Below are 13,048 nucleotides of genomic sequence, written 5' to 3' on the forward strand. Positions count from 1 at the left end.
AATGCATGGAAATGAACAGAGGTGTCGGTAGCAAGATGTGAGAATAACTAACAGCGCCGAATGGTGCGTGAATGAGGCGGAAAGGGGAAGCTCAGAGTCATGTATGTCACCAAAAGGAAAGTCGGAGATCAAAAGATGGAAATGCATAAAACTGAATCCTATGGTGGGCAATGTCCATTATTAACTGTACAAATACTAGAAATCTCTTCCATGAACCAGAACAAATGTATGACAATACAATTAGAAGTTAATAATAGAGGAGCATATAGGGAAGAAATATATACCTATTGCAAACTATATAGTACAGTTAGTAGTATTTCAACATTTTTTCATAAACAGTAACAAATGTACTATACCAACAATACGAGTCAACAATTGAGGGGGATTGGTTAGGGATATGGGAGGATTCGAGTTTCCTTTTCTTTTTTTTCTTTTTTCATCTTTTACTTTATTTCTTGTCTGGAGTAATGAAAAGCTTCTAAAAATTGAACAAAAATTAAGTGTGGCTATGGATGCACAGCTGTATGAGGATACCAGGGGAAACTGATTGTACACTTTGGATCTTTGGATAATTATATGGTATCTGAACAATCCCAATAAAAATTAAAAAAAAAAAAAAAGCAGATCTTATGGAAATAAAAGACACTATGCATCAAATCAAAAATATACTAGAGATGCATAACAGCAGATCTGACCAGGCAGAAGAAAGAATAGGTGATCTAGAAGACAGGACAATTGAATGCGAACACACAAAAGAACAAATGGTGAAAGAAGTCGAAAAATTTGAAATGGATCTCAGAGAAATGATGGACAACATGAAGTATACAAATAAAAGAATCATTGGTGTCCCAGAAGGAAAGAGAAGGGAAAAGGGTGAGGAAGAGTGTTTCAAGACATAGTTGGCAAAAACTTCACAACCCTTAAAAATGACAACAATATGCAAATCAAAGATGCCCAATGAACTCCAAATAGAATAAATCTGAATAAACTTACTCTGAGATATAATTGATTAGGTTGTCAAATGCTGAAGAGGAGAGAATTCTGAAAGCAACAAGAGAGAAGCGATTCACCACATACAAGGGAAACAACAAAAGGCTAAGTAATGACTACTCAGTGGGCACCATGGAGGTGAGAAGGCAGGGGCAGGACGTTTTTAGATTCTGAAAGAGAAAAATTGCCAGCCAAGAATTCTTTATCCAGCAAAGTTCTCCTTCAAAATTGAAGGAGAGTTAAAAATTTTCACAAACAAAGGCTGAGAGAATTTGTTAACAAGAGACCTGCCCTGCAAGAAATACTAAAGGGAGCTCTACTGACAGAGAAAAAAAAGAAAGCATAGAGAGGACTGGAGAAGAGCACAGAACTAAAGAGTATTAGTAATGATAACTTAAAGGAAAGAAAGAGAGAGCGGGAAAAAAATAGATCTAACAATTAAAAACCAAAGGATAAGATGGCTGATTCAAAAACCAGATACCCAGATACCTATCTCAGACTCTGTAAAAGTTGCACTCACTAAGCTCATTCTTCATAAACTTAAATCCTTCAGACAACTCCTATGCCAGCTAAGTCCCAAAACCCAGAGGCAATAGCCTCTTCAAAAACATCAACCAGATGTGTCCCCTTTTCCCATAAAGTCAACATCCCTTTTCAACATGAACAAGTTAGGGTGGTCACTGCCTAGACATCCCTAAAGATCAGGAAAGTGATTAAACTAGAGGAAGGGGTAGCAAAGGCAGGATGGAATTTAGAGGAAGGGGTAGCAAAGACAAGATGGAATTTAACAAAGGATTATGAATATCGAATCTCTACATAATTTTCTTTTTCTTAGTTGCTAGGGTATTAGACTAGCTAGAAGGAAAGAACTGAAATGGTGGAACCGTAACCCATAGCATCCTTTGAAATTTGTCCTATAGCTACTTGTTAAATTGTAATCTGAAAGTTATAACCTTTTTGTGTATGTTATATTTCACAGTAAGGAAATAATTGAAATTATGGTACTATAACTCATAAAATTTTTTAGAAATTTCCTATATAACTATTTGTTAAATCATACTTTGAAAGATATTACCTTTTTGCATATATATTACACAATAAGGAAATAACTGAAACTGTAGAATTACTTGAAATTACTTGAAATTTGCTCTCTAACTTGTTAAATTGCACTTGAAAAGTTATCACTTCTACATATGTATGTTATATTCTAAAATAAAAAATGATTTTTAAAAAATGAGTGAGTTTCAAATATTCATAGATAAACAGAAGCTGAGAGATTCAAGAAGAGAGACCTGCCCTATAAGAAATACTAGAGGGAGTTCTGCCAGCTGAAAAGAAAAAGGAGAGACAGGCTTGGAGGAGGGTATAAAAATGAGGATTATCAGTAAGGGTAACTAAAAAGACAAAGAGAAAAAAACAGGTATGACAAATAAAAGCCAAAGGATAAAATGACTGAAGTACCTAGTGCCTTTACAGTAATAACATTGAATGTTAGTAGGTTAAGCCTGTGATGGATGAGGACTGGGATTAACAGTACAAATATAAAAAAGTTCTTTCATGAACTAGAACAAAAACATGTCACTATTCCAACGATTCCAAGGAGTTAATGATAGAACAGTATGGGGGGAAAAAATGCATCTATTGCAAACTACGGACTATAGTTAACAGTAACATTTTAATATTCTTTCATTAAGAGTAATAAATATACTACCAATGCTAGTAGTCAACAGTGGGGGCAGGGGATAAGTGGTGTGGCAATTCCTCAGAAAGTTATGTATAGAATCACCATATGACTTGGATATCCCACTACTTAGCATACACACAAAAGAACTGAAAGCAGGGACTTCAACAGATATTTCTATAGCAATTATTCACAATTGCCAAAAGGGGAGGCAACCCAATGTCTATCAATGGACGAATGGATAAACTAAATGTGGTATATCCATATAATGGAATATTATTCAGTGATAAAAAGAAGTGAAGTGCTGGTACATAATAAAATATAGATGAGCCTTGAGGACATCATGTTGAGTAAAGTAAGCCAGACACAAAAGGACAAATATTGTACGACCTCTCTTACATGAAATAATTAGAATATGCATATACATAGAATCATAAATTAGACTACAAGCTACCAGGGACAGGGGAATGGGAGATAATGCTTAATTGACAGAGACATTCTGTTTGGGGTGATGGGAATATTCGGTAGTGGATGTGGTGGTGGTGATGGTACGACAACAACTGTGAACGTAATTAACACCTTTGAATTGTACATGTGAAAGTGGTTAAAATGGGAAATTTTAAGTTGTATATACATTACCAGAATAAAAATTTTTAAATATATGAGAGTCATGAATTATAATTCATTGACTAAATCAAGAAACGAAGAGCCAATACTATACAAAAATAAGTGTACTAATTTAAAATATGACTATAAATTTCTTGTCACTTCCCTTAAAACATGGAGCCTAATACCCACCCCTCCTATGTGTGGGCTGGATTTAGTGATTCACTTCTAATGAATAGAATAAGGTGGAAATGATAATGTACAACTTTGAAGCCTGGGTCACAAAAGACATTGTGGCTTCAATGGTCCAGAAAAAAACAATGTTCTCTCTGGAAAGAGTTACCTGCCATGTTATGAGAACATCCTAGCAACCCCATGGAGAGGTCCATAAGACTAGGAACTGAGGACTCCTGCCAACAACCACCAGGAACTGTGACCTCCAGCCAACAGCCATGTGAGTGAGTCTTCCAGGGAAGCAGATCCTCCAGCCCTCGTCAAAACCTTCCTGTCCAACTGACTGAAACCACAGGTGACATCTTGACTGCACACTCACAGAGACCATGAGTAAGAACCACCTGACTAGCTGCTCCCAGATTCCTAATTCTCAGAAATTATGTGAGATAATACATGTTTGTTCTTTTAAGTTTCTAAGTATTGGGGTAATGTATTATACAGCAATAGATAACTAATACACATAGTTTCAAACAACTGCCCAACAAAATAATTACAAAACAATAAAGAGTAACTTATCAGTGGAGAAGCTTGGAAGACACCACATTAATCAAGTGATCAGAGTGAACATCATCAGTAATGAAACAAGTCATATTTGTGTGACATCTCTCTGCCAAATATGCATACTTGAATCTAATCATGAGCAAATATCAGACAAATCTATACTGAGGGATGTTCAGCAAAATAACTGTCCTGTAATCTGCAAGAGTGTCAGGGTTATGAAAATCAAAGATAGATCAAGAAACTCTTCCAGACCGAAGGAGACTAGAGACATGACAACTACATGCAACACAAGATTATAACTAGATACCATTGTAACAACTGGTGAAACGTGAATGTAGTCTGAGTATTATATTCTGATAGTAATTTATCAATGTTAATTTCCCTAATTTTGATGGTTGCATTAAGACTACATAGAAAAACATCCTTTTTATAAAAAGAGACACTAAAATATCCAGGAATGATGGGGCATTAGGTCCCCAATTTACTATCAAATGGTTCAGTTTTTTGTCCCGTATTTACAAATTGTCTGTAACTTTGTGATTGTTTCAAAAGTCTCCCCCCGCCCCCATATATATGTATGCGTGTGAGTGTGTGTGTGTGTGTGTGTGTGTGTGTGTGTGTGTGTGTATATATATATATATATATATAATTTTAAAATAAGCAAAGCAAAAACTGACTTTAATAGTGGGTGCCCTTAAGGTACCAAGTGGTAAGTTACTTTCTCTCAAGCATAGTAGTATGTTATCAGTTAAGGGCACAAATAGATGGCAAAACAGCTACAATATGATCGATTCTCTGAATCTTCAATATTAAACTGATAATAGCTATTACACAAAGTAGTCTTTACTGCAGGGAGAAAAGTTTTTAATATTCAAGACAGGAAATTTGCCTTCATCTCTAACTTTAACAAATATTAGTAGAATACACCAAATTAATTGTAGTACAGAATTAGTAAAATGAGAGGTCCCTAGGGAAATCACAGTTTTGTTTTGTTTTGTTAAAACACCTCTTTTGCAACTCCATTCTAGAATACCATGCTTTTATGCTAAGCTCACATTCTCATAAAAAGCCATCCTTTGGGAAAAATTTAAAACTCACTCCTAAAAAAAAATAATGGTTTCAATCTTCTCAGATAGGTTATAGTGTTATAATCTTGACAGTTAAAAAGAAATTCAGACATGCATCAAAGACCATCAGATACATTTTATATGGTGACAGGTTTTATCAGCTTCTGAACACAATAACACTCATAGCTTTTCTCCTCAGCCAACAGGACAGAAAGAAAGCAAAGACTGCTTCATTCTTATCATGAAAGGATCAGCAACGTGCCTCTTATTGTGCCTCTTACTATGCTAAGAACCCAGGTAAGTATCATCAAGTAAAATGTCCGATGCTAGGCAAGAGAATGTCAGTTTCTCTCAACAGAAAACTGCCTTTCAATAACAATTCCAACTTACAAACTGAATGAGAAGACTATTTTTGTGATCAAGAGAAAGATGCTAAGCTTAAATGGTACAGAATTTCTGTTTGGGGTGATGGAAAAGTTTTGGTAATGTATGATGGTGATGGTAGCACAACATTGTGACTGCAATTAACACCACTGAATTGTATACCTGAATGTGGTTAAAAGCGGAAATTTTAAGTTGTACATAGATGACTAACCTAAAAATTTTAAAAGATCTCCCTAAGATGAACTAATTATACTATGTAAACTCAGACAGAATCTAGAATACGGGTTACCAGGAGATAGAATGAGGCTAGAGAATGGGGAGTGGTTTCTTAAAATGTGCAAAATTTTTAACTAGGTTGAATTTAAATGAGTGGAAATGGACAGAGGTGATGGTAGCACATTATTGTGAGTAAAATTAACAGTGCTGAATTGCATGTGAATGTAGCTGATAAAGGAAGTTTAGAGTCATATGTATGTCAACAGAAGGAAAGCCAGAGATTAAAGCATGGGACTGTATAATTCAGTAAATCTTGTGGTAGAGGACAACTGTGATTCACAGTACAAATACAAAAAATTTCCTCAGTGAACTAGAACAAATATATGAAACTATTACAAGGAGTTAATAATTGAGAGGGATATAGGGAAAAAATGCACCTACTGCAAACTAAGGACTATATTTATAGTATTATCTTAATATTCTTTCTTCAACAGTAACAAATGTACCAGACCAATGCTAGGGATCAATGATGGGGGGAGGTGGGGGATAAGAGATGGGATGTTTTGGGTTTTCCTTTTTTTTTTTTTTTCCTGGAGTAATGAAAATGTTCTAAAATTGTAGTGATGAATGCACAGCTATGTGGTGATACTGTAAGCCACTGATTATATACTTAGGATGGATTGTATGGTATGTGAATACAGCTCAATAAAATTGCATTAAAAAAGAAAAGTAAGAGAGAGACAAGAGAACTGAAACCAAAGGCATGAGCATGACCCAGGAAGCAGTAGCTTAACAAGCCTTGGCCTGGTAAAAGAAGGGAAATAGGCCCCTCTAGGTCTTTACAGGTCTCTCAGTCCTTTGCTTTCAAGTTCAGACTTGGTGTTAAAAATATCACCTTCAATATAACTGACAAACAATCAAACCCTCATTCACACTAATCAGTGTAAATTGAAAGCTTTACAAACACAAAATAAAGACTACTATCATGGAAAAAAGCATTAATCCAAACATTAAATCTTGGCATAGTACTATCTCTGTGTGAGGTTTTTTTTTCCCCAAGGTTCAGTTTCTCATCTCTTGAAAAACAAGAATTAAAATACAACAAACTAATTTTTACTATTTTGAAAACATTAACATGTAATTCACCTATAGGAGAAAAGACACAGACACATCTAATCAACCGTATTAGTACTGGGGGTAATCAATTACCACAAAAGCAAAGATAATTGATAAACAAAAAAGCATAAGACTCATACTCAGAAATGCAGAAGAAAAAAATGCAGGGAAATTGAATTCTGTATTATCTTATGCCAATTCTTCAACTTATTCCTTAATGAATCAAGTATCAAAACTATCAATAGTATGCATCCTTCTTAGTATATTTTTCCTGTGATATTTATTCACTTATTTTGGGGACATGCCCCCTTTTCATCCAAAGAATGCCACAACAAATAATTTTTTTAAATTAATTTGTGTTTAAGTGATGTTTATCAATTTATATACAGTAGAACTCACTCTGTTCAGGTATACAGTTTGATGAATTTTGATAAATGTGTGTGGTCAAATAACTACCAACAAAGATACAGAATAGGTCCACCACCACAAAAACTTACCTAATTCTGTTTGTTGTGGATTCTCGTCTTCTACCCCAGGCAAACACTGATTTGATTTCTGTTTCTATAATTTTGCCTTTTCCAGAACACTACATAAATGGAATTATTCAGCAGGTAGCTTATTTTTTTCTTTGATGATAAATGCATTTCATTATTTATTTAAATGTTTAAGCTCTCGCACTAGGTTTTTACAAGCTGGTGAACACTGACAAATTATTTCTCCCACAGAACTATAACCACACATTTCCAGACAGTATAAATATATGGTTGAACTAACATTAATACACATCACCATTTTATCAATTACATAATAAAACAAATTATCAAGTACCCAAATATTAAGTTAAACAGCTCAAAAGGCATATAAAATATCAGATGTCTGCTAAATCATTAGCAGAAACCTACTTTATGTTTTTGCAAGAGAGGTTAGGAAAAGAAGGGGAAAAAAATCACACTTTGAACAAAAATAATGGTCAGTAAACAACTTCCAATAGATATGGAAAAAATTACAAGAATTCCAGAAATTCTGATTAAGAATCATTGTAGCTACCCTAACAAAGCATCTCTACCTTTTAAAAAATATTTACTAAATTAAAGAGCATATTCTACATGTTCTACACAAGAGAAAAGCAACATTTTACTAAAGTATTTAATAGCTCCCCTCCCATTCATTTGTCAGGCCCTCCTGGTTGCACCCCAAAGTGCAAACATTAAATTAACTGCAAGGTTTGTTTGTCTAGAGACATTAAAGACATGTGCTTCTGTACAATGCAGATTTTCAAAATGGAGGCTTTTTCTAACATCACAAAATGAGATATATAGATAGACATTAAATAATCACCATAAAGACTCAGTAAAAATCCAACAAAATTCAATGGGCAGCAAAACTGATGTATACTGGTACAAATGTGGGAGACATAAAGCGAATAGGCAAATAACTACATAGGCCCTACTCTCAATGTTTGAAATGACTTAAGGAATTTACCACATAAGGTCTAGTGTTCATAGTTCCTGGGATTTTAAGTTCTGTGTGATACCAAAAATATAAGTATTATGCTGGGTATTTTGGCACCTAATCCCTCTATAAATTTCTTATATATTGATAAGATTCTGGCATGGGAAGAGATTTAACGACTTAAAACTTAATACTGCAGGATTTCATAAAAGGTCAATTGTTACAAATGATAAGCTCGTTTTAAAGGCTGACAAGCAAGAATCTTTTGCTAAGTGTCCGAACAGGCTGACTGTAACCCAAACATAGAGGATGCAATTCTCTCAAACTTGAGGCATGGTAAAACTGCTTTTCAATATTCCTGTGGAAGCTTCATCAGATTTATTCACCAACATGTTGGCTAATATGTAAGACAAATTAGATCCTTCCTCTCTTAAGTCCCAATTCCAAGGCAATCGCATCAGGCACCCCAGTTTTATTAATAGCAACCGCTGATTCTGTGACCATTGGAGTCTTTGAAGCGCAGTCACATTTTAGGACAATACTTCTCCAAACACAAAAAGTTGCTTGCCTGTTAAAAAGTTCCACGCCGCTTTTGTCTTATGGACGACTACTGCTTCTTCGTATTTCATTCCACCTTCCATCAGTGCTACGGTAACAAGTAGTGGAGCTCTCCCAAGACCTACCACACAATGAACGGCAATGCAGCAACCAGGTTCTTCACAAAACTTTATTTTTACAAGACTTAACCAATCATCAACAATCTTGTTGGATGATGGTACATCATCAGCAAAAGGCCAATGAAGAACATGGATGCCTTCTTTCTCCACAACAGCAGTGTTGTAAGTTGCTTCACATACTCTTACCATGTGGTAACGCCATACTTCTTAAGTTCCTTTATGAATTTGCTTAAGGTTACATTGGTTGGATTGTATGTAATAAGAAATCTCATGTTCTTGCATGTGACCTCCACAGGAGCTAGGTGGTTCATTTGAGCCATGTTAATTTAGTAAAAAAAAAAACACTCATAAGGATTATGAAAGACTTCTAAAAACTGAATACAGAAATGATGTAAAGAAACTGAAGTCTACTTCAATATACTCCACTTGAAATTCTCAGTGCTTTGAATTGGGAGTAACGGTAAAATGAACCTCCTAACAAGAAACAGCAATTCTACAATCTAGTAATACCGAGGCAATATAAAGAAGTGCGCTAAGGTTTACCCCATTTTGGTCAGAACTATTGTAAAATGCTCTGCGGATTTCAATGCAACACTTCTGTGTCCCAGTTAACCACTCTTATGGGGAATTCTTGGTGGAGGAGTAATGAGTTTCTACGGTTCACTTGTCTGCCTATCTGCCTAGAGGTCATGCTGTGCCTGGCAGTAAGCTCCACTGCCCTTCAGAAACTCCACAAATGTGTGACCAAGAATACCACAGAAATGAGGAATATGTTTACTCATTGAAGACTGTGGTCTAATCATACAGCCGGTCCCAAGGATGGCGGCGCCTGCAGGCACGGGGCCTGGTGGTCATCGCAGGGCAGCAGGGGAGCAGGCAGCCACAGTGGCACCAGGCTCTAACATGCAGTCAGCAGGTAGCTTTTTTATTCTGGCTTCTTCCACTTAGGATAATGCTTCTGACAGTCATCCATGTTTTTGCATTTATCAATGGTTTATCCTTTTTTCATTGCTGAATAGTATTCCACATGCATGCCCAACCACATTTTGTTTATCCATTCACCAGCTGATAGACTTCTGAGTTGTTTCTAATTTTAGGCAATTATAAATGAAGCTGTTATAAATATTTGCATACAGAGCTTTGTGAGCACATATGTTTTCATTTATCTGGGGTAACTAACCAGAAATTAGATTCCTGGGCTGTGCTAGGACCTAGTGTATAAAACAAATCCAGGGTATAAAACAAATCAATCTTTGAAACCATATTCCATATAACTTAAAAGTCACAAAAACATTCTATGTTTTTCACATGACTCCTGATCACATGTATTACTCAAGCTGGGGTACATATCAGAACCACCTGGACCTTGGATACAATCCAAAGATTCTTATTCAGCTGATACATTCATCAATACTTTTTTCCTTTCTTTTCTAAGTGCTAGATCCTCTCTTTGTTTATATATTTTATTTTGCATTATGAAAATTTCCAAACATCCAAAAAAATAAAGGCATAAGAACTCCCACATACATATCATATCACCTAGAATTTACAATTAATAATATTTTGCCATTTTTACTTCATCTATTTTTTCTCATGGAAGTATTTTAAAATAAAACACAAACCTTATGACATTTCACCTCAACATACTTTAAAATGCATTACTAAAAACAAGTGCATTTTCTTAAAACATTTACTAACATTCTCATACCAAGCCAAACCAAAAATAATGTTTATAACATGTAATACCCAATCAATATCCAAATTTACCTAATTGTCAAAGTTCGTTACATGCAGCCAGGATTGAACCACTGATTTATAGCATGTTTTCTAACATGCTATAAATGTCCACATTCTATGTAAGGACATTCATTTTTTAAAGACATTAACAACAACATCACAAAGCAAAAGAAACACTGTTAGCAAAATATTTCAATCTTTACCTGAAAAGATCCACTTCATGAACAGTAGGTAAAATAACAGATATGTGTGCATCTGCCTAAGAGATACAATAGATAAAACAGTAGAGAAGATATCACCAAAATATGCAGAAATTGATTTTTAAAATATGCTATCTCATAATCAACAAGCCATGCTGCACTGTCTCTTTACAAGAATTTTTTCCTCCAGAACAGCCAGAGAGAATGGGTCTTATCAATCTCCCCTAATACAGCAGAATGTCAAGGATAATACACATTCCTTGAATAAAGCATTAATCCATGAATCAAATAGTAGAATAATTCCCAAATGTATAAATTACTATCACAACACTAGCTGACATATCTAACAGGCAAAATAAGTTTTTCTATTGTTCTCCATTTTTATGCAATTCAAAGAACAATGGAAGTGCAAATATAACAGTTAAAATATTTCAGATGAAAAGTTGAACCACACCCATGAGCAGATGTAGCTTTGGGAAAAATATGAAAGGCAATCTAACTACAGAATCCTTTTGATTGAGTTCCTAAAGAACAGGAATCTGCTGACCATACTCCATAACAGAAAAAATTTTACTAGAATTAAATCTTGTTTAAGAAGTATTTACTTTCATTGTCCTCACAATTACTGCATAAATTCTGAATTCTCTAGTGTCTCCCAGAGGAAAAGCAAGGAAAAAACCCTAAGAAACACATGGCAGTTTACTACCAATTCATTAAAAAAAAATCACTTAATGGGACATTTCAGTAATATTCAAAAATATATAAACCCAAGAAGCTTTGCATTTGCTATTTTTAAAATTCCGTTAGAGACTATATATTTTGGATAATTCTACCACAGAACCATACCTGCTGTGTTAACTGCGCTATTTGAGTTGTTCCAGGCTTATCATGACATGTTGGAATCCGTACCTTGAAGAGAAACAGAATAAATTAATTTTAACTCTAAAAAATATAACTAAAGGACTCCTTTCTATAATATGCTAGTCCCACTACAATGAGGGATCAGATGCACTCTACCCTGCTAAAAAGGCACGCTCAGCATTGCTTAAAAGCCATAACAATAAAATATGCCCATAAAGTTTTAAAAGCTAAGGTCATATTTATTTTTAGTCACAGAAGAAGGTAAAAGAATCAAGGTCTCTACACCCTCACACACAAAGAATCACTAACCCACTGAGAAGCAAATGTGCTGAAAAACAGAAAAAGGACATCAACTTCACACTGCTCCCTGTTTACTATTCCAATCTTTGCTTCATTAACATGCACACACCCAAACACACCCTCTTCAAGCTTGCAAAACTTTGGTGAAAATCTCACAGGAAACTATGAGAACTCTCAACCCAGAGCTATGCGAAGTACTTTTGATGATACCCCAGGGAAAAACAATACAGATTCTACAGAAATGAGCACATCTAAACAGAGAGCACTGCCAAAAATAAGTCCAACTTGAAAAGGAATTGCAAAAACACTTGGAGCACATTCATACAAAGCCTGGGAGCAAAATGCTAATTCACTTGTAAAAAAGAAAACTTAATAGATAACAATACCCTGGGATGAACACACCTGGTTTGACATTGCTAAGAAGATCATTTAGAATTAAGAACCAATGATTTTCCTGATTTCTCTTAACTTTTACTAATTCATGCTCAAGTCTGACCTGTTTCTACACATTTCTGGAAGCATCAGTAGGGCCACTGGAGCTGTACAGTCCCAAGGGTAGCATTTACACGCAAACGTTATTATATACAAATGCACCCCACAGGATGCAATGGGACTAGTGGTCTGAGTGAGCAGAATGAATTGTGGTAATGCCTCACACTGGTGACAAATAAATAAAAGAGTAACTGGACTAAATTCATTAGGAAATTAAAAGCAAACCCCATGTATGAATTTCCTATACAGTGCTTTAAGAAGGAGACAACTAAGGTGTATGCCATTACCTTCATCACTACCCCCATGATGGGCAAGTGTAATGTTTTCCCTGGCACTGGAGCAGGCCATCTATCAACATCATTACAAGCTGAAAAATACAATAAAATATTTCCTTAATGTTAAGTGGAAATATTAAAATATTTTAAAAGGGGCATCAGAAATTAAAATTCTACTTTTTTTAGAGCAGGAAAAATACACAGGGAAGACTGGGAGACACAGGTAAAAGAAAAGTAAAAGTAATGAAAATATCTATTA

At 35.0% G+C, this 13,048-nt stretch overlaps 1 protein-coding gene across 1 annotated transcript in view; it reads right to left on the reverse strand.

The window, feature by feature from the left end:
• The window catches only part of DENND6A (DENN domain containing 6A), a 107,173-nt gene that overhangs the window by 36,189 nt on the left and 57,936 nt on the right, over nt 1-13,048 (reverse strand). The window contains 3 exon segments of the mRNA XM_037798856.1: nt 10,865-10,920; nt 11,708-11,770; nt 12,802-12,881. Of these exon segments, the coding sequence (XP_037654784.1) occupies nt 10,865-10,920; nt 11,708-11,770; nt 12,802-12,881 (199 nt within the window).

The sequence above is a fragment of the Choloepus didactylus genome, chromosome 1 (genome assembly GCF_015220235.1).
Source record: "Choloepus didactylus isolate mChoDid1 chromosome 1, mChoDid1.pri, whole genome shotgun sequence".
Lineage (NCBI taxonomy): Eukaryota > Metazoa > Chordata > Mammalia > Pilosa > Megalonychidae > Choloepus > Choloepus didactylus.